General features: G+C 49.3%; 1 protein-coding gene across 3 annotated transcripts in view; it reads left to right on the forward strand.

Annotated features, from left to right (window-relative positions):
* CHST3 (carbohydrate sulfotransferase 3) overlaps positions 1-22,150 on the forward strand; it is a 44,715-nt gene that overhangs the window by 20,872 nt on the left and 1,693 nt on the right. For all 3 annotated transcript variants that reach the window (XM_032256284.1, XM_032256286.1, XM_032256285.1), the window contains exon 2: positions 20,746-20,985. In XM_032256284.1, coding sequence (XP_032112175.1) covers positions 20,846-20,985 — 140 coding nt within the window. In that variant the 5' untranslated portion in view covers positions 20,746-20,845. The remainder of the gene's footprint in view (positions 1-20,745; positions 20,986-22,150) is intronic.

Raw genomic sequence — 22,150 nt, forward strand, 5'->3', positions numbered from 1 at the left:
ATTTTTAGTAGAGACGAGGTTTCTCCATGTTGATCAAGCTGATCTTGAACTCCTGACCTCAGGTGATTCACCCGTCTCAGCCTCCCAAAGTACTGGGCTTACAGGCATGAGCCACTTCGCCCAACCCGTGTTGCCCTTTTATAACTACATTCACTCCCTTCCTGCCCCACCCTTTCCTTGATCCCTAGCAATATTAGTCTGTTCTCCATTCTTACAGTGTTGTCATTTCAGGAATGCTCTGTAAATGGAATCATACAGTGTGTAACCTTTTGTGATTACACAAAAGTTTTCACTCAGCACAGTTCCCTCGAAATTCATCCAAATTATTGTCTGTGTATCAGTGTTGCTTTTTATTCTGAGTAGGTAAAATAAGGGACACAGACCTGTTCTCCTGGCATCCCTCCCTGGTTCACACAAGATTCAGCAGCCCGCCACTGCTCTGGCCTCGCTCATAGCTACTGTGTGTATAGGCAGCAGCAGCTCCCGCTGTCTCTAAGAGCTCCCGGGTAGTGAAGCTGGGTGCTCTAAAAGTAGGGGATCTCCATCTTTGTGAATTCTAGGTTAGAATCACCTAAGGAGCTTCAAGTAATCTTGATGCCCAGGCCATACCCACACAAATACAATCCTAATCTGCAGGTGGCACCCAGGCCTCAGTAATTTTAAAACTTCTCTGGATGATTCTCATATGCTGTCAGAGTTGAAAACCAGTACTCTAAAACAGGTGCAGCAAATTCACAGTAGCTACGCCATCCTTTACCCATGATAGATGTCACAGAGCAATCACAGCACACTTTTCCTGCAGGGAATCCACATGCTTAAATACAGCGTGCCAGGTAGCCCCTTCCCATCCATCAGCCTTGGCCTGGAGTGGAAACTGACTTGCCCTCCTAGCTGAGAAACCGTTCGGCCATGGCCATGTCCAGCTGTGCCCAGGCCCGAGGCCTGTCATATTAGGTGAGTGTCCCTGTAAATAATGCTGGAAAGGTGGGCCCTTGACTGACAGGAATAGCTGCAGCAGGCAGGGATCACCTGGGCTGGTTCTGTAAGATAAAGTTGAAGTGGATCAGCCAGCGTCCCTCCCCTGCAGTCCAGTGTGGGGAGAGATGTACCCAGAAAATACCAACCAACAGTGCAATTGGCATAGAGGGCTCCGGCTGACATCTGTTCAGACCAGCAATAATGCCCAGCCTGTGTGCAATCCTCCCAATTTTCAGAGTTCGCACAGCTTCCCTGGTGCTCATAATAACCCTAAGGGGCCAGCCTAGGCTCAGAGAAGTTATTTGTCACCCAGCATCAGCAGAGAGTAAGTGGGAGAGCTGGGACCCACTCCAAGTCTGTCCAAGTTCAGGGCCATGTGTCCAGTGCTCAGAGCAGTTAGACAATTGACCTCTTTCTACTGGCAGACCAAGTGTAGATGGGCTCCTTTGTGGCCATAGAGAAGCCCAGAGGATAGCAGCAGACCAAGCCCCCTGCTGCCCAAGACCCCTGTGGGCCCTCTCTTCTTAACCCCTGCTTCTCCTACAGATCTAGAGCTGAGATTTGGACAGAACTTGCTGATGAAAAAGACAAGAGGTTGAAGTCAGGGCAGGAGCAGAAAAAGAAAAAACAAAAGGAAGAGGCTGGGATTTCTCTTTTCATCACAGGAATAAAACCCCTTCTGCTGTCACTGGGACCAGCATGTGGGAGTTTGAGGAAGATCCAGAGGAATCAAATTCAGTCTCCACTGTGTAGAAACAGAGGCCAGCACGGTGGCTCACACCTGTAATCCCAGCACTTTGGGAGGCTGTGGGTGGATCACTTGAGGTCAGGAATTCAAGACCAGCCTGGTCAGCATGATGAAGCCCTGTCTGTACTAAAAAAAAAAAAAAAAATGCTGGGTGTGGTGGTGCCTGACTATAATCCCAGCTACTCGGGAGGCTGAGGCAGGAGAATTGCTTGAACCTGGGAGGCGGAGGTTGCAGTGAGCCGAGATCATGCCACTGCACTCCAGCCTGGGCGACAGAGCAAGACTCCATCTCAAAAAAAAAAAAAAAAAAAAAAAAAAAAAGATAGAGGAAATACTCAGAAGTAGGGTTGGAAGAAAACAGGGAGCAGAAGAAATTATCCTCTCTGTTCTGTCCCTTACTTGGTCATTCTCCAGGTACAGAAAGTCTCCTTAGAAGGTCAGGAAGGAGGATAGAGCAGGAATTGGGGATCCTGGACTTATGCACGGAGAGTTTTTCTCTACCCGGATATCTCGGAAATCCTGTGATGGAACCATCTTACAAGGTGCAGAACAAAGTGGGAAGCTGTGGCCATGGTATAGTGTTGAAGGGTCGCCCATGGTCCCCTCACTGCTTCCGTGGGCTTCCCCTGAGCATCTGCACAAATATGCACCCGTTGCATGTATACGTACTGCACACATTTCTGGTCAAAAGGTTGCTAACTGATAAAACTGACAAAAGCTCCAAACCCCACACATGGGCACAGCGATTTGCAATAATGAGCATGACCAAAATGGAAAAAAATAGGTCACATGAGGGAGAAGGAAAGACAAAGGACTCCAGGGCCCAGAAGATTCCTAGCCTTCCTTAGCCGTCTCCTCCTAAAGCAGGGGTAACAAGAACGTGACACATGTGCCAGCCCTTCCCCTGTGATATAGTTGGGATATTTGTCCCCGCCCAAATCTCATGCTGAATTGTAATCCCCAGTGCTGGAAGTGGGGCCTGGTGGGAGGTGTTCAGCTCATGAGGGTGGATCCCACATGACTTGGTGCTGTCTTCCTCATAGTGAGTTCTTGCCAGATCAGGTCATTTAAAAGTGTACGGCACTTCCTCATTCTCTCTCTCTCTCATTCCTGCTTTTGTCATTTGAAGTGCCTGCTCCTGCTTCACTGTCCACCATGAATGAAAGCTCCCTGAGGCTTCACCAGAAGCCAAGCAGATGCCTGTAGAACCATGAGCCAATTAAACTGCTTTTCCTTATAAATTACCCAGTCTCAGGTATTTCTTTATAGCAATGCAAAAACAGCCTAGTACCCCCTATCTGTACACACAGCGGACATCATTAATCAACTGCCACATTCTTTCCTATGGAAAATAAGCCTGACCTCAGGATTCTTCTCATTAAAGTGCTCCAGGCTGCCAAACCAATCTATTAACTTTTATTCATGAGATGAAAATGATTTGCCAGATCAAGTTGTGGTGCTTCACACCTGTAATCCCAGCACTACGGGAGACCACGGCAGGAGCATCACTTGAGGTCAGGAGTTTGAGACCAGCCTAACCAAAATGGTGAAACCTCGTCTCTACAAAAAATGTAAAAATTAGCCAGGTATGCTGGCATGTGCCTGTAATCCCAGTTACTCAGGAGGCTGAGGCAGGAGAATCTCTTGAACCCAGGAGGTGGAGGTTGCAGTGAGCCAAGATTATATCACTGCTCTCCAGCCTGGGTGAGAAAGCAAGACTCTGTCTAAAAAAAAAAAAGAAAGAAAGAAGGAAGGAAGGGAGGAAAAAAAAGAAAATGAAATAATTTGCCATCCTCAGCTTGAGCCCAGGAGTTCAAGACCAGCCTGGGCAATAGGGAAAGACCCTGTCTCTCCAAGAAAAGTTTTTGAAAAATAGCCAGGTGTGGTGGCACATGCCTGTGATCCAGCTACTTGGGAGGCTGAGGCAGGAGGTTCACTTGAGTCCAGGAGGTTGAAGCTGCGGTGAGCTATGACCACGCTGCACTCCAGCCTAGGCAACAAAGCAAGATCCTGTCTCAAAAAAAAAAAAAAATGCTGGAAACCTGGTACGGTCACCGTCTTTGTCAGGCTCCCTCTTGCCTGTTCTTGGTTAGGTTCGTCATAAAGCTGCTTAAATGGACTTGGTCATTCAAGTAAATATTAAGCGCTAACTGTGTGTAGGATGATGGATTAGGACACAACTCTGTATGCTTTTTATTTCTACTTGTTTTCATAACCACTTTCTCTTCTTTTGATATTTTAGTAACATGGTAACAAATTTAAATAGTAGAAGAAAGTATAAGTTAAAAGTCAATGACAGTTCCCTCCTGTGTCCCAGTTCTCTCGGCCACTCTCGTCAATCTCCTGTTTCCATCTCCAAAGATATCCAGCACATGCCCTGTTTGTGTGGCTCCAGCCCAGTTTTTAGGTGGTTGGTAGCATGCCACACATACTCTTGCCCTTGCCTTTATCGCCCATGTCTTGAACAGTGTTTTATGTCAGCCCTCCAGAGCTGCCTCTTTCTTTTTGATCATGATAAATGTACCTAACATTGAGCTAACAAGCTGCGGTTTTTTGGTTTTGTTTTGATTTTGCCTACTAACATGCATTAGGTCATGGTTCAACTTTTGTGATTAGAATCAGTCTATGGTTGTATGTGCCCTTGTTGTATTCATGCCAGCATATCAGCAAGACTAGCTCCTAGAAGTGGAATTCCTGGGTCGAAGAGTGTTATATAGCAGTCCTTCGGGGCTGCTGTAACAAAATATCGTATACTGGCAAACTCACAAATAGCAGAAATTTATGGCTTATGGTTCTGGAGGCTGGGAATTTCAAAATCAAGGAGCCAGCAGATTTGGTCTGGGGTGGGCTGCTCTCTGCTTCCAAGATGGCACCTACCTATGGCATCCTCACCTGATGGAAGGGGCAGACAAGCCCCCTCAGGATGCTAACTTAAAATTAACATTAATCCCATTCATGAGGGCTCCACACTAGTGACTTAGTCACTTCCCAAAGGCCGTACCTCTTAATGCTAGCACATTGGGGATTTGATTACAACACAAAAATTTTAGAGGGGACAAACATTCAGACCATGGCAAAGAGTATGCATATTTAAAACTGTGATGGTTTAACCAAATTGTGCCTCAGAAAGGACGCGCCCATGAACATTATGTATTAGGACAGGACGGGCTATGCTGCAGGCACAATTAGTCCCCCAAATCTCAGTATATAGCACAGCAAAGGCTTATTTTTCTCTTGTATCACATCTGTGCAGATGGGACGGCTCTCCAAGCAGCATCTCAGGGATCCAGGCTGCTTCCGTCGTGAACTAAGCCAGTTGGAACATGTGGCCTCCACTGCTGCCACAGCCAGGGAAGAGAGGCCTGGATGAAAGCGTGGGATAATTTTAAGCAAGGTGGCTTATATCACTTTCACCCACATCCTACCTGTCAGAACCTGTCATATGGCCTCTGCCTGACTGCAGAAAAAGTCTGGGAAATGTGGAGGAGCCCACGGCCACTTGATGAGCCTCATGTCTCTGCCAGTCAGTTCCTCATAAATTCACCCACACAGTATATTCCAGGGCATTTTGTTCTTCACTAATCAAATATATGAAAAATGGCATCGCACAGAATGTCGTTCTGCTCTGCATGTCTTTGCTTTCTTTGGGCAGTTGCCCTCCGCCTTTTTCTGCTGAAATACTCACCGGAAATTATGTTCACACTCCAGACACCCTCCAGTGGCCTTCCCCAAATTTCCCCAAAACCCAAAAACCTTTTGGGGGAAGCCCTAAAACTTTCTATATTTTGGCTGTTACAGGCATACCTCAGAGATACTGCAGGTTTCAGTTCCAGACCCCTGCAACAAAATTAATATCACAATAAAGCAAGTCACACAAATTTTTTTGTTTCCCAGTGCATATAAAAGTTACGTTTATATGGCCGGGTGCACTGACTGTAATACCAGCACTTTGGGAGGCCAAGTCCAGCAGATCACCTGAGGTCAGGAGTTCGAGACCAGCCTAGCCAACATGGTGAAACCCCGTCTCTACTAAAAATACAAAAAATTAGCCAGGCATGGTGGCAGGCAGCTGTCATTCCAGCTACTCAGGAGGCTGAGGTAGGAGAACTGCTTGAATCCAGGAGGCGGAGGTTGCAGTGAGCCGAGATCATCGCCATTGCACTTCAGCCTGGGCAACAAGAGCAAAACTCTGTCTCAAAAAAAAAAAAAAAGAGTTACATTTACAGTATACTGTAGTCTATCAAGTGTACAGTAGCATGTCCAAAAAAAAAGTACATACCTTAATTTAAATACTTTATTTTCTTAAAAAAATGATAATCATCTGAGCCTTTAGCGACCAAGTCGTAGTCTCTTTGCTGGGAGGGTCTTGCCACAATGTTGATGACTGCTGACCAACTGCTGAAGATTAGGGTGGCTGTGGCAATTTCTTAATCTTTTTTTGAGATGAGGTCTCGCTCTGTTGCCCAGGTGGGAGTGCAGTGCTGCCATCATGGCTTGCAGCAGCCCTGATCACCTGGGCAGTGCCCCCACCTCAGCCTCCCGAGTGGTTGGGACCACAAGTGTGTGCCACTATACCCAGCTAATCTTTTTATTATTTGTGGAGGCATGGTCTCACTGTGTTGCCCAGGCTGGTCTAAAACTCCTGGGCTTAAGGGATCTTCCCGCCTGGGCCTCCCAAACTTCTGGGATTACATGGGTGAGCCACTGCACCCAGCCACAATTTCTTAAAATTATCACAACAATAAAGTTGACTGCATCAATTGACTCTTCTTTTCATGACAGATTTCTCTGTAACATGCAATGCTGTTTGATTCACAGTAGCACTTCTTCCAAAATTAGAGTCAATTCTTTCTAACGCCACTGCTGCTTTGTCGATTATGTCTATGGAATATTCTTTTTTTTTTTTTTTTGAGACAGAGTTTCGCTCTTGTTGCCCAGGCTAGAGTGCACTGCCACAAAAATTAGCTGGGTGTGGTGGCAGGCACCTGTAATCCCAGCTACTAGAGAGGCTAGGGCAGGAGAATCACTTTAACTCAGGAGGCGGAGGTTGCAGTGAGCCGAGATTATGCCACTGGCACTCCAGTCTGGGTAACAAAACAAGACTTCATCTCAAAAAAAAAAATTAGTCAGGTGAAATACCACGTACCTGCAGTCCCAGCTACTTGGGAGGCTGAGACCGGAGGATCGCTTGAGCCCAGGAGTTTGAGGCTATGGTGTGCGATAAATCATGCTACTGTACTCCAGCCTGGGTGACAGAGTAAGACCCTGTCTCTAAAAAAAAAAAAAAATTAATTAAAAAAAGCACTTGAAAGTCAAAATTGCTCCTTGATCCATGGCCTGCAGAACGATTGTTGTGTTAGCAGGCATGGAAACATTAGTCTCTTCTTACCTGTCCGTCAGACCTCTTGGGTGACCAGGTGTGTTGTCAATGAACAGTAATATTTTGAGCAATAGGTGTCAACGGTGGGCTTAAAATACTGAATACATTATACTGTAAACAGGTACGCTGTCATCCAGACTTGTTCCATTTACAGAGCACAGGCAGAGTAGATCTTAATTGTTAAGGTCCCAAGGAGTTTTGGAAAGGTCAATGAATATTGGCTTCACCTTAAAGTCACCAGCTGCCTTAGTCCCTAACAAGAGAATCAGTCTATCCTTTGAAGCTTTGAAGCCAAGCACTGACTTCTCTCTAGCTATGGGAGTCCTAGATGGCATCTTCCATACACTGAAAACCTATTGATTACCGCAGCCACCCACGTCAGTGATCTTAGCTAGATCCTCGGTGTAATTGGCTGCCACTTCTCCATCAGCACTTAGGGCTTTACCTTGCACTTTTATGTTATGGAGATGTCGTCTTCCTTAAACCTCATGAGCCAACCAAAACTGGCAGCTTTTCTGCAGCTTCCTCATCTCTCTCAGCTTTCCTAGAATAGAAGAGAGTTAGGGCTGTGCTCCGGTTTAGGCTTTGGATTAAAGGAATGTTGTGGTTTGTTTGATCTCCTATCCAGATCACTCAGACTTTCTCCATATCAGCAGTAAGTCCATGTCACTTTATTATCATTTGCGTGTTCTCTAGAGTAGCCCTTTTAATTTCCGTCAAGAACTTTTCCAGCCAGGTGTGGTGGCTCACACCTGCAATCCCAGCACTTTGGGAGGCTGAGGTGGGCAGGTCATTTAAGGACAGGAGTTCGAGACCAGCCTGGCCAACATGGTGAAATCCCCTCTCTACTTAAAATACAAAAATTAGCCTGGCATGGTGGCAGGCACCTGTAATCCCAGTTACTCAGGAGGCTGAGGCACAAGAATCACTTGAACTCAGGAAGTGGAGGTTGCAGAGAGCTGAGATCACGCCACTGCACTCCAGCCTGGGCAACAGAGCCAGAGTTTGTCTCAAAAAAAAAAAAAAAAAAACTGTCATAAGATTAGAAGAATAAATAAATAAATAAATAAAAGAACTTGTCTTTTGCACTCACAACATGGCCAACTGTTTGGTGCAAGAGGCCTCACTTTCAGCCTTTCTGGCTTTCAGCATGCCTTCCCCACTAAGCTCCGTCATGTCTAGCTTTTGATTTTAAGCAACAAAAGTGTTGACTCTTTCTTTCTCATGAACACTTAGAGGCCATGGTAGGCTTATTAATTGGCCTAATTTCAATATTGTTGTATCTCAGGGAACAGGGAGAGGCCTGGGGAGAGGGAAAGGGACCAGGAATGGCTGGTTGGGGAAGCAGCAGTGGGAACACACACATCTATCAATTAAATCCATGGCCTTCTATGGGTGTGGTTTTGGCACCCCAAAACAATTACAATAGTAACATCAACGATCACTGATCACAAATCACCATAACAGATATAATAATAATGAAAAAGTCTGCAATATTGCGAGAATGACCAAAATGTGACACAGAGACACATAGTGAGCTCATGCCGCTGGAAAAGTGGTACGGATGGGCTTGCTTCAGGCAGGGCTGCCACCACCTTCAGTTCATAGAAAGCACAGTATCTGTGAGGCGTAATAAAGCAAAGCACAATAAAACCTGGCCCGCCCTATTCATAAAAACATATAAAGGCATGTGAGTGATAATATAACGTTAGCTGGGTCAAGATCTTTGCCAGCTGTGGTGTGGAATGGATTGTCAGCAGTTCTGTGCAATTTCCTAGGCTCTCTGTAACTCCACCTCCTTCCTCATTCATGAAAGCACAAGTCAAGCAAGGGACAAAGATAGAATTACTAGGAGAACTTTGTATTCATTGCAGTTCTTTTCACAAAGCTAATTTTTTGCAAACTTTAACGCTTAGCTATTCTTTTTTTTTTTTTTAAAGTTTCATTCTGTCACCCAGGCTGGAGTGCAGTGGCACCATCTTGGCTTACTGCAATCTCTGCCTCCTGGGTTCAAGCAATCCTCCTGCCTCAGCCTTCCAAGTAGCTGGGATTGCAGGCATGCACCACGACGCCTGGCTAACTTTTGTGTCTTTAGCAGAGACGGGGTTTCACAATGTTGGCCAAGCTGGTCTCGAACTCTGACTCTTAAGTGATCCACCTGCCTCAGGCTCCCAAAATGCTGGGATTGCAGGCTTGAGTCACTGTGCCCAGCTGTCCTGAGCTATTCTCAATAACCTCACAATTAATATGACCTCTGGTGTTTTGTGCAATAAAGGGCTTTGTGGGCTAAAGGCTTGAAGGCTGCATGGACAAGGCATATGTGCTTGAATGAAGGGATTGTGTAAGCAAGAGGAGAGCTGGAATTTGGGCTGGCATTGCGGGGTGATGTCTTGTAGTAGACTACTACTAAGAGATGGTGAAGAATTTAGTTTGGAAGCCAGTGAGAATTCTGAAAAGTAGGAAAGGCCAATGGGTTTTATCTTACACACCAACTCTAATGGATTGGCCCTGCATTGAGAAGGTCATGAGGCTATATCCAGTCTCAGCTGAGAAAAGGATGGTTATTGGTTAGTGATATCTGCCCCAGGCACAGGCCTGCGGGGTGGTGGAAGGTGTGCCATGTATTTGCCATTCTTATGCTGAAGATTCTGGAGTAGCCTAAGCTGTAAGAGGATGATGAAGTTGGGCAGGGATGTCACTAACCTGGGAGACAGGAAACCTGGGTGGTAGTTTGGGTTTTGTCACTACCCTATTTATGCCTTGGTCGAGCAGTTGACCTCTCTGAACCAGAGTTTCTATACATGAAAAGTGAGGAAGAATGGATAAGTAAATTACCAAGCTCTTTTCAGTCCTGATGTTTTGCAGTTTTAGGACAAGTGCCATGTTTTCTCCTGATTAGTGAGTTGGTGTACAGAACAGATTTCTCTTGAACCACTTAGAAAGAAACACCCCACAGGCCAGGTGCTCACGCCTGTAATCCCAGAACTTTGGAGGCCAAGGCGGACAGATCGCCTGAGGTCAGGAATTTGAGACTACCCTGGCCAACATGGCAAAACCACATCTCTATCAAAAATACAAAAATGAGCCAGGTGTGGTGGTGCATGCCTGTAATCCTAGCTACCCGGTAGACTAAGGCAGGAGGATTGCTTGAACCCGGGAGATGAGGTTGTAGTGAGCCAAGATCATGCCACTGCACTCCACCCTGGGCCACAGAGGACGACTCCGTATCAAAAAAAAAAGAAAGAAACACCCCCTCAGACTTGCACAGTGGAAGAAGAGCACAAGTAGCATTGGAAAGCGAGACTGCTTTGTGTAAGGCTGCTGCCCTGAGCTACAGCCAACAACGTGGTTATGTCTTAGGGGCAAAATCCACTGGCATTTCTGCTTGTTCTCGGCCCAACCATTCTGAGACGCTGGGTTCAGGCCTCACACCAGGACCCGAAGTGCATGCCCTTCACACAGCAGCCAGAGTAGAGGAAGCTGCTGTCCTTTGTGTTCACCCCATACCCATGGCTCCCACCATTCCTGAGGCCTGCTCAGTCCTTTCTGGCCACAAGAGGCCACAGGGAAGGTGGGAGCAGCTGGGGCCTGCAGGGCAGCTGAGGGGAGGGCATACCTGGGGGTCTGGCTCTAGTGTTTCCGTCTTTCCCTAGCTGACCTGCTGCCTCAGGACATGACACATATTCCACCACCCAGCAGTCCTATGCCTGGGGCAGAGAAAACCATATTCAGTGCCTGGGACAGGACAAGTCAGCAAGTTTATCTCCAGAGAGGTGAGAGGCAGGATGAGATGACCAGGCCCAAATGCCACCCACTAAATGATTGGGTTAAGGACATTGCCAGCTGGTGGCCAGGCCAGGTCATCACTGTTTCCCTCGTTCTGTTGGTTTGGGGGGAATTGAGACACCTCCCCACATTGTAACACTCATCACCAGTGTACAAACCACTGACTGCTACATCTGTAAAAGGCCAGTGGTTCCTTCCTGGTACCACCTAGCACATCTCAGGCGCAGGTGGAGCATTTTGCCAGAAACGTCTCATTAAACTTTTCACGGCCACTGAGTATACACTAGTTGTTGGAAATGTCCCTATTTCACCTATGAGAAAACTATACTCCAAGAGCTTTAAATTTCTTGCCTAAGGTCACAGAGCCTCAAAGACAATAAATAAAAGCAAGAACACTGAAAGCACCCATGGCTTCAGAGAGACTCATTGCTAACTTTGTCAGACATTTTGCCAAGACTCTCTCTCCCTCTCCCACCCTGTATGTATCTGTGTGTGGGTGCATATGCGTGTATACACATACTTTTTTTTTTAAAATAAAATAGACTGCAACTGGACATACTGGTGTGTCCTGTTTTTTGGTTCAGCGTCAAAACATAAGCATCTTTCTGGGCAATAAATTACGTTTATGCTGGCCTCCTTTTTTCAGTGGAGTATTAATTAAGCATCTTGTATGTGCCCAGTGTTCTGCTGGCTCTGGGGGAAGACCATCAGCCTACAGGAAACAACATGTAACTCTTTAAGGCAGTGCATAAGCCCATTCATTTGCTTCACAAACACTGATTGAGCCCTGCTGCGTGCCAGGCACTGTGGGTGCCATGGAGAACAGACTGCTGTCGTCCGAAGCAAGAGCTGGGCTCCTCCTAGCTTCCTCTGTCCCCCTAACCTCCCCTCACCCGCAGGCATTGCTGGGGGTATTTTCCTGTTTCTTTTTGTTGTTTGTTTTGTTTTGTTTTGTTTTTTGAGACAGGGTCTCGCTACGTTGCTCAGGATGGTCTCAGACTGCTGGGATCGAGCAATTTCTTGCCTTGGCCTCACTGTGCCTGCCCATCGTTTATTTATTTATTGTGGTCAAATGTACATAGCATAAAATTTACCATTTTACCATTTTCTTTTTTTTTTTTTTTCAGATAGAGTCTCACTCTGTCAATTAGGCTAGAGGGCAGTGTTGCCATCTCGGCTCACCACAATCTCCGCCTCCTGGATTCAAGAGATTCTCCTGCCTCAGCCTCCTGAGTAGCTGGGATTACAAGCATGTGCCACCATGCCCTGCTAATTTTGTACTTTTAGTAGAGACAGAGTTTCTCCATGTTGGTCAGGCTGGTCTCAAACTACCAACCTCAGGTGATCCGCCCACTTCGGCCTCCCAAAGTGCTGGGATTACAAGCATGAGCCACTGTTCCCGGCCTTTGACTGTTTTCAAGCATACAGTTCAGTGGCACTAAGTACATTCACACTGTTGGGCAGACATCCCCACTGTGCCCCTGCAGAGCCCCTTTCATCTTACAGGACCAAAACTCCCCGTTAAACATTAACCGCCTAGCTCCTCATCCCAGCCCCTGGCAGACACCCTTCTCCTGTCTGTCTCTGTGATTTTGATTGTCTGGGTGTCTCATAGATAAGTGAGATTGTACAGTATTTGTCCTTTGGTGACCAGCTTATCTCACCGAACGTGATGACCTCTGGGGCCATCTGTGTGGAGCAGGTGCTGGCATCGTTTTGACTTCTCGAACATCTCACGGGTGTGACCTCCCCCTCTACCTCTGTGCCACCACCTCGCTCAGCCGCCTGCTCTCTCCTGGTTCCCTTGCAGAGAGACTGACTGGGCTCCTGGCCTCCAGTCCTTCCCTCTTCTAATGTATTTTTCATACCACTTCCAAAGTGATTGTGCCTTCCTCTTTTGAAATTTTAGATTTGATTTTTAAAAGTAATAAACTGATACAGGTGTATGGTTACCAAAAATTCAAACAGTATAAAAGAGAATACCATCCTGGGCAATGTAGAGAGACCCTGTCTCCATAAATGATTTAAAAAAAGAAAGTAGCCTGGCATGGTGGTGCACACCTGTGCTCCCAGATACTTAGGAGGCTAAGGTGAGCGGATGGCCTGAGTCAAGGCTGCACGGAGCCAAGATCATGCCACCGTACCCCAGCCTGGTGACAGAGTGTGACTGTGTCCCCCAAAAAAAAATCATTCAAAGGGTATAAGGTGAAAAGACTTGCAACGTTATGTTTTCGTAGCTCTGCGTCGGTGATGGTGTCCCCTGCATGGCTTGCTTTCACTGTGCCAATGCACCGCAGTTACCCAGCCCGCTGGCTCTGATGAGATGCTCGCCATGCTTCTCACGTGCTGGAGTTCAGGGCTTGGGCCACATCCTTGGCCATGAATCCTGGTCTATGTCCAGGTCGGTTCTGAATGAGCCAGCACACTCCTCCCCAGGCTGCCTGGCTGCATGGTTGAGGGCATCCTGGACACCAGCTTCAGCCACAGCTCCTGACCAGGCAAGTGCAGTGAAGCCAGGAGGTGTGGGTCAGCTCCTGCCTCTCCATCCTGACAGGGAGGCCTGAAGCTGCTCTCGGTTCCTGTACTTCCTGCAGCTGTTGGAAGGGATCGTGTCCAATGGGGGTAAGAAAGTGTGCTCCCCCACAGCCCTGCGCAGGCATAAAGGGCCAAGGGGCAGCCGGGCCTCTCCTGGCCAGGCCTGGCTTAGAGTCTGTGGCAGCCCCACTCCTGCCAGGCTGGCCCTTAGCCCCAAGGTCCACCTATGGTACTCACCCCTGCCCCTTTACAGCCATGTGGACATCCACTGATGTTCAGGTGACAAATATCTTCACCTTTACCTGCTTCTACTCAGTCTTGGGGGCGATTGGACACAAGGAAATCAAAGATCGGTTCTTTCTTGGGAGAGGAAGAGGAAGCTGGAGCCCTGGGGTGCTAGGATGCTCTCGGAAGTAACAGAGCCCCATAGCCCCAAGGCTGTATAGGCTGTGTGCAGTGTGGGGGAGCTGCAGCCAGCCATTCATTCACTTCCTGTTCTTTCATTCCTGATCTTCTTCACTCACTGGCTCATTCAGCAACCTCTGGGCTGGGCGTTTACTCTCCTGTCAGACATCACGCTCCTGACTGGGTGGCCTTGGCCTTCCCAAGCTGTCTCTGTGTGTCCCCAAGTGCGATGGAACCTGGCCTGGACAGGCCACTGGATGGACAAGCTCTTCTCATCTAAAACGGAGGCAGTTGACATTTTGAGCTAAATGATAAGAACAAAATTAAAAAGTAAAAATGAAAAATAAAAACCAAGGCAGGCTGGCATAGGAGCTCCATCTCCCTGCCCTTTTGTGCCAGTGGCCTGGGGGTTCCCTGCCTTACCTCTGTCTCCACTCTGCAGATGCTGAGAAAACTCACAGAAGAGCCCACTCCAAGGTGTTTGGCAACAAGGTGGGGGCAGGTCAGGCTGGCCTCCCAGCGCCCAGCACATGCGGAGCTTTCCCGCAGTGGATTTCAGTGCTCTCACTCTGCCTCGGTGCTCCCACTCTGCCTCGGTGCTCCCACTCTGCCTCGGTGCTCCCACTCTGCCTCGGTGCTCTCACTCTGCCTCAGAGCTCCCACGCTGCCTCGGAGCTCCTCTGTCACCAGCTCTTGCCCTCCCTTGGCTCCTCTTTCCCATGCAGCTCCTCCTCCTCCCCGTGGGAAAGGCCGAGAGGCTGAGAGGCCGGGCCAGCAACAGCTGAGGCCCCCCCATCGCCCCCTCCTCACCCCACCCCACTGTGCTCTTGGCCCCAGGCAGGCGAGGGGAGTGGAGTTTTGCTGTCTGATGCAATGTCTGGCAGGGCTGTCCCTTATCACAGCCGACTTGCTGGAACCCCCACCTTCCCCGGTGGAGGCTGGAACCGGCTGCAGTCCATTTTGGGCCTCAGTGGAAGGGCCTGGCTGGAGGCTATCCAAGTAGAAAACTTCGTTCTCTGGGAGGCATCTTGCCAAGTCACGAGGGAGGCCTCAGCAGAAAGACCCCTGCGGGAGAGAAGGGAGGGAAGCTGAAGCCTTACTTGCTGGTGCTCTCAAGGCCTCAGCTCACGGCCCCCTTTTCCCACAGCATTCCCTCACTCACTTTTGTCTGCTGATGGCTCAGGCTGTTTTCCGCCCTCCCCCTTATTAGCCCACAGCTGTGAGAGGCTGGATGGAAACAAGAATTCAAGAGACTGCAGTTATGTGCAGTTTTGCCCATCGTCGGTGCCCATGGTGTGCACCATGCTCCCGGCACAGGTTCCCAGCACACGCCCTTAGCAGGCACCTGTGGCCTGCGCGCTCATGCTCACAGCCTGTGCACATGTGTGCCACTCATCTGTGGGCAACTGCCTTTTTTTTTGTCCTTTTCATATCTTCTGTCAACTTAGAATGATTGTGCATCTTACACTGGGCTCAATGGTTTGGGAAGGACATTCATTCCTTCATTCCTTCATTCATTCAGCAAGTATTTATGAAGCATCCGCTCTGTGCCAGGTATAATTCTGGGCACTGGAGATGCAAGGGTGGAGCAGACAGATAAAGCTCTCCTCTCCCGGAGCCATCATACTCGGGGATGTGGGGCCATCAGCAAGCGCATTTCATCGTACTGGGGGATGAGGGGCCATCAGGAAGTGCATTTCCGTCTATGAAGGGAGTAAAGCAGGGTGTCTGGAGGGAAAGTGATGGGGGTGGTTCACATTCAGTCAGGAGTCAGGGAAGTACTCCAGAGCGGGGGACATTTGAGCTGCGTCCTGGTTGCTTAGAAGGAGCCAGCTGATGCAGAAGCCCCCAGGTGGGGAGTGGCAGGAAGGGCCAGGGTGGGGTGTTGGGAGAAGAGGCAGGAGGGGTGAGCAGGGTCTGGATCTCGAAGGTCCTTAGAGGGCTTGTGTTTTATCACGTAGTCCACGGAGTGTTTGAAGCAGGACCTGCCTTATTGTCCGTGCCTCCAAGTTCCCATGTGGCTGGGAAGCTAGGCGGCAGCACAGCTGTAACAGGTGCTCAGGTGCTCCCCTGTCTGGGTGGCAAGCGTGCCCATATGTGATCCCATAGAAGGTGCCGGGCCTGAGGAAGCCAGGGGAGCAGAAGGGGAGTGGGGAGGCCAGCAGGAGTGTGGGCCTCAGTGGGGAGGGAGTGGGCGAGGCAGCATGGAGGGTAAGAAGCCCACACTAGCCACACTAGGGCCTCGGGAGATTGTGGACGCCGTCGGGAGCATTATTCCTGGAGGGGTGGGGGCAGAAGCCAGATGAGAGCTGGGAGGTGGCAGGCAGGTAAGGACGTGAGACAGAGGGGGACCGGGATTTGAGAACTGTATCATAGTTATAGGTGGGGCAGGAGTCCACATCCCAGCCAGCACCTGGAAGGTCGGGCTGGCATCTGCCCAGGGCCTGGCACGTGGTGCACACTCACCAGATGGTCACTGCCCTGAAATAACTCAGCACTGTTCTTCTCTCCCTGCCTCTGGTGTTTGCTGTCCATGTGCAGAGTGTTGGGCAAAACTGGGCCGAGGGAGCTGTCCCACTGCCTGCTGCACCCGAGCACGGCCAGACACGTGCTCTGACATGCTTCACTGTTGGCCCTGGCACCCTGCAAAGCGGCCTCCAGTGGGACCCAAGCAGGAGATGCCACCTTTTCCTTGGGCGGTTGGTTATGTAGTTGCTGGAGCATTGAGGGGATGAAAATTTTGCTTTTGGCTTTTTTTTTTTTTTTTTTTTTTTGAGACAGAGTTTCACTCTTGGTGCTCAGGCCGAAGTACAATGGCACGATCTCAGCTCACGGCAACCTCCACCTCTCAGGTTCAAGTGATTCTCCTGCCTCAGCCTCCCAAGAAGCTGGTATTACAGGTGCCCACCATCACATCCAGCTAATTTTTATATTTTTAGTAGAGACAAAGTTTCACCATGTTGGCCAGGTCTCGAACAAGGTGCCAGGCCCAGAAGGGAGAGGGTAGTGAGGGCAACTCCCCCACTCATGCCTGCCTTTTCACCCGTCTCCTATTTCACGAGCATTTACCATGCATCAGATACGTTCCTCACAGCACCTTTATGCAGCAGGGACTGCCCTTTTCATGCTGCAGGTGAACAAACGCCTAATGAAAAGGTTGTCATGTATACAAGGTTGCACAGCATGGTAGAGACACAGGAGGAACTAGAGCTCAGGAGTTCTGGCCCCAGCTCCTTCTGCCTCCCTCACATCATCAGCCCCAGACTACCTGAGGGTAGAGAGGGCAGAAAGTCAACACCCTGTACTCTGAAAACTCAGTGGTGGTTCTCACCCTGTCAGTGGGGCAGGTGGCCTCGCCCCCCACCGTGGGCCAAAAGGGTACATGGGGGACATGGCCCCACTGGCAATTCCACACACTCATGCCAACAGCTGCCAGGCACCAGCCTCACCACTGATTTTTGGACAGCTTGTCTGTGCCAAGTGCCATTCTAGATGCGGGTCCCAACTTCGGGGAGCTTGCATTCTGGAAAGGGAGACAGCTAGAAAGCCCCACCATAGGTGCTAGGTTGGGGGTCCCGGGGAAGCACCAAGAAGCTCAAATGACCTGGACCTGGGAGGGGTGGCCAGAGGCTTCTGCTGGAGGAACGTTAGGTAAGTTATTTAACCTGTCTCAACCTCAGTCTCCTCACCTGTTAAATGGGCTAGCTGCTGTCTCACAGGGCTTTGCTGAGGTTTTGATGAGGAGTGTAAGCGCTTACCTGGCCCAGAGAAATATGTACTCAGGGAACTTCGGCTGCCTATGCCATTGGTTGGCCCTCCCAGCCAGAATGCAGGCCCCGTGAGCGCACAGGCCATGCCTGCTTGTTCACCCCCATAGTCCCAGTGCCTAGGCCAGAGGCCAGCACACAGTAAGTACTCAGAAAATATTCACTGAGTAAGTTCATGAGAAAAGGCCCAGGAGGATCAGAAAGAGGCAGGACTATTCCAGTTAGGAGTAGACGCTCCTAGGCCACGCATGGTGGCTCACGCCTGTAATTCCAGCACTCTGGGAGGCTGAGGCAAGATCACCTGAGGTCAGGAGTTTGAGACCAACCTGGCCAACATGGTGACACCCCATCTCAACCAAAAAATACAAAAATTAGCTGGGAGTGGTGGCTCATGCCTGTAATCCCAACTACTCAGGAGGCTGAGGCACGAGAATTGCTTGAATCCAGGAAACAGAGGTTTCAGTGAGCTGAGATTGCACCATTGTACCCCAGCCTGGGTCGCAGAGTGAGACTCTGTCTCAAAAAAAAAAAAACTGAAAAACAAAAAGCGGTGGCATGGGGATAGACTCTCCTTTCTGTGGTTTCTCTAACCACTCACACTAGGAGGCCCTCGCACCTCCCTCTGCCCCACCTGAGCCTGGGGGCCCCACCCCAGCTGCCAGAGTGCCCGTCTGCTCACCCACATTTGGAACCCTGACCTCACTGCTTTCCCCAGAGGACAGACTTTTCTGGCTGTCCCTGAAGCCACTTTATTATATGATGGAAATGCAGCCCCCAGACCCTCCTTCCTGCCCTCCCACTCCCCTACATCAACATCCGCCCCTTCCCTTGGGGAAAAAAAAAATTCATCTTTTCCAGAAAGAGGGACAGGCAGTAGCATTGAGCAAGGTGGCCCTGGGTGCCCTGTATGAGGTCACAGTAATGTGTTTCCAAACCCCAAGCTGGAGCAGGTTGTCCCCTGTGCATGACCTTCTGGAGAAAATGGATGGACTTTCAGAAGTGGGGGCTGTGCAGGAATATGAGGTCCTGGTGCAGAATAGGGTGTGTGTGGATGCTGCCGCTGGCGGTGAGGATGAATGAAAGAAACGGTGATTCAGGCTCCATGGGCAATGCTGTATTCGCTCCAGCCATAAACAACTTTATAGCCAAGTGCGGTGGCGCACCAGTGGCACACCAGCAGTCCCAGTTACTCCAGAGGCTGAGAAAGGAGGATTGCTTGAGCCTAGGAGTTTGAGGCCAGCCTGAGCAACAGAGCAAGACCCTGTTTCTAAATAATAATACTAATAATACGTACTATTTTAGTTGAGGGTCAGTTTTTCCTTTATCCATCTGTTGTTCAGCAACTGTCTATCTCTTGCCTGGCCCAGAATTGAGAGATAATGAGAGGCCCAGACAAACTCCCTGTCCTCCCTGAAGGGATGTTCAGGGTTGAACAATTGTTGCTTTATGGCTTTATGACAAAATCCCAGGTGCTCATGATCATCTTTGTACAGTGGTGGGGCTGTAGGGAGTCCTAACGTAGCCTGGGGGAGGCTGCCTAGAAAGTGGAGACCCGCAGGCTGAGGCCACATTAAGGAATTAGGTAGAATTCATGCACTATGATTTTTTTTTTTTTTTTGAGACAGAGTTTCGCTCTTGTTGCCCAGGCTGGAGTGCAGTGGCGCAATCTTGGCTCACTGCAACCTTTGCCTCCCGGTTTAAGCGAGTCTCCTGCCTCAGCCTCCTGAGTAGCGGGCATTACAGGTCCCCACCATCACGCCCAGCTAATTTTATATTTTTAGTAAAGACAGGGTTTCTCCATGTTGGTCAGGCTGGTCTCAAACTCTCAACCCCAGGTGACCCGCCCACCTTGGCCTCCCAAAGTGCTGGGATTACAGGTGTGAACCACCACACCCAGCCAACATTATTTTTCTTTAGTTAATTTTTTACAGTTTACACATACACATGGTAAAATGTGTGTACTGATGGCACAGTGTTACATAGCAAACATAAGACTCACTCCACCTTCTCTCTCCACCTACCCGTCCCCCTTCTAGAGGCAACCATTGTTACCAGTCCTCGTGTTTTCCCGCAGCCAGAGTCCATTTGTATCCTGCATCTATATTTTTTCCGGCATTTTTTTTCCAAACGGGATCTTGCTACATTGGAGGTTCTCCACCTGGGATGATTTGGCACCCCCACCTTCCCACCCCAGGAAACACTTAACAATGCCTGGAGATATTTTGATTGTTACAGATGATCAGTGGGGGCCAGGTGCAGTAGCCCATGCCTATAATCCCAACGTTTTGGGAAACCGAGGCAGGTAGATTGCTTGAACTCAGGAGTTCAAGACCAGGCTGGGCAACATGGCGAGACCCCGTCTCTACAAAAAATTTTTAAAGTTAGCTGGGTGTGGTGGCGTGCACTTGTGGTGACTCAGGAGGCTGAGGTGAAAGAATCAATTGAGCCTGGGAGGTTGAGGCTGCAGTAAACTATGATCGTGCTACTGTGCTCCGGCCTGGGCAACACAGTGAGACCCTGTCTAAAAAACAACCCAAATTGGCAATTACTGGGTAGAGGCCAAAGATGCTGTCAAACATTCTATAATGCACAGGACAATCCCCACTTACATGGTCGAAAATGTCAACAGTGCTGAGGTTGGGAAGCCCGGTCCTGCATAAGCACAGGGTCTACAACGTGTACGTGTGTGTGTGTGTGTGTGTGTGTGTGTGTGTGTGTGTGTCTGTGTGTGTGTGTTCTCATGTATATTCTGCATCATTCACATTTGTACATCGACCTCATTATTCTTTGTAGCCACAAAAATCCATCACCTGGATGCTCCACCATTTTCATTCAGGTGTTTGCACTCTTTTTGCCATTATAAACATTTATGCTACAAGGGCTATTCTTTTCCATCCACATGCCTTTGCTGTGTGAGGTCAAGGGAGAAGCTGATGGAGTGGGATGGATGAACCTGATGATTCGTTAGCATTTTAAATGACTTGTTAAAAAGACCTTCAGTCTCTCTCGGGCACAGTCTGTCTGGAGAATGGATCTGGGGTCCTGGCTGCTAACCAGGGCCGAGATCCTCAAAAGTCTGGTGGAGAAATGTCCTCTGCATTCCTCGTGTACAGACAAGGGTGTTCTGACCACCTGTCTCTCCGCAGGACGAGGGTGTCCCCCACCTGAAGACGACAAGCCAGGTCCTGAGTGATGCCCCTGAGCTGAGTGTCCAAGGCCAGCCTGAGGCGCCCCCTGTCTTTCCCCATGGAGAAAGGACTCACTTTGCCCCAGGACTGTCGGGACTTTGTGCACAGCCTGAAGATGAGGAGCAAATATGCCCTTTTCTTGATTTTCGTGGTGATAGTTTTTGTCTTCATTGAAAAGGAAAATAAAATCATATCAAGGTGAGAGCTGCAAGCCCAAGTCTTCATCTTCCTTTCAAGGTGGGGTGGGCGCAGCAGAGAGGTAACTGCAGGGCTCTCTGTGGACCTGCAAATGCCTTCCTTCAACAAGCCATCCCCAGGCCCCTCCTGTGTCCCAGGCAGTGGGTCCTGCACACATCCTCATGACTGTACAGGGGTGAGACTTGGGCTCTGGACTCAGATAGCCTGGGTTGGAGTGCCTCATGGTGGCCCTCTAGAACTGTGAAAGATTAGGCAAGATACTTCCCATTTCTGAGTCTTTGTTTCCTCTTCTGTAAAATGTGGCTAATGATGGTACCAGCGCTGTTGTAAAGATTAATGAGAAAATGTAAAAGCATCTAGCCCAGTGTCTGGCACATAGTTGGTATCCAGTACTTGCTGGCTGTGACTATCACTATCAATGTACTTCCTGGCCTAGAGTGATGCCTTGCATTAGCAGCACATCGCCTGTAGAAGTCTTGATGTCATTGCGCCCATGGAAAGGCAAGGTCCTAGTACTTAGGTATTCTGATGGGCAGGGCTGCCATGTGCAGCTGCCAGGTTGTGTACTGCTCAACTCCAGGGGCATGCCCCTCAAATAGGCTCCTCTGGGAACGCCCCCTTACCCCTTCGAATTGGCAACATACAGCTATGTGCCCTGGGCCTGTTCTCCTCCCAGGCACAAGACCTGCCAGAAAGCATTAGCTAAGATGGGTAGATCAGGGATTGGGTTGTAGAGTAGACACTGTCAATGCCCATTTGGATCACTAGGCAAGGACTGTTTCAGTGCACACCTGTTGGGTTCTACTGCAAGCCCCTGCAGCTCTGCACCTGAGGGCTTCCTCTCTACCTGCACACTGGCAAGCTGGAAGCACCAGGGAGAAAATGTCCCCCAGGTCCCCATCAGACTGAGCATCCAATGCCCACACCTGCTCCGTGCGGCACATCTGTACATGGATGCCTTTCCTCCCCTGCCTCACTTCCCCACCTAGTTCTTCTTGCAATCATGTCCCAGATAAACGATTGAAACACAAATCCTTGCCTCAAAGTCTGCTTTTGGGGAAACCCAACTGAGACAGGCTTTGGTGATCTACTTGGAGGACTGCTTAGGGTTGCCCAGGAGGCAGGGTCCCCAGTCAGCCACTGACCCTGGTCTTCTTTTGTCCTC

Source organism: Sapajus apella, unplaced genomic scaffold (assembly GCF_009761245.1).
Source record: "Sapajus apella isolate SASKATOON/1434 unplaced genomic scaffold, GSC_monkey_1.0 scaffold94, whole genome shotgun sequence".
Classification (NCBI taxonomy): domain Eukaryota; kingdom Metazoa; phylum Chordata; class Mammalia; order Primates; family Cebidae; genus Sapajus; species Sapajus apella.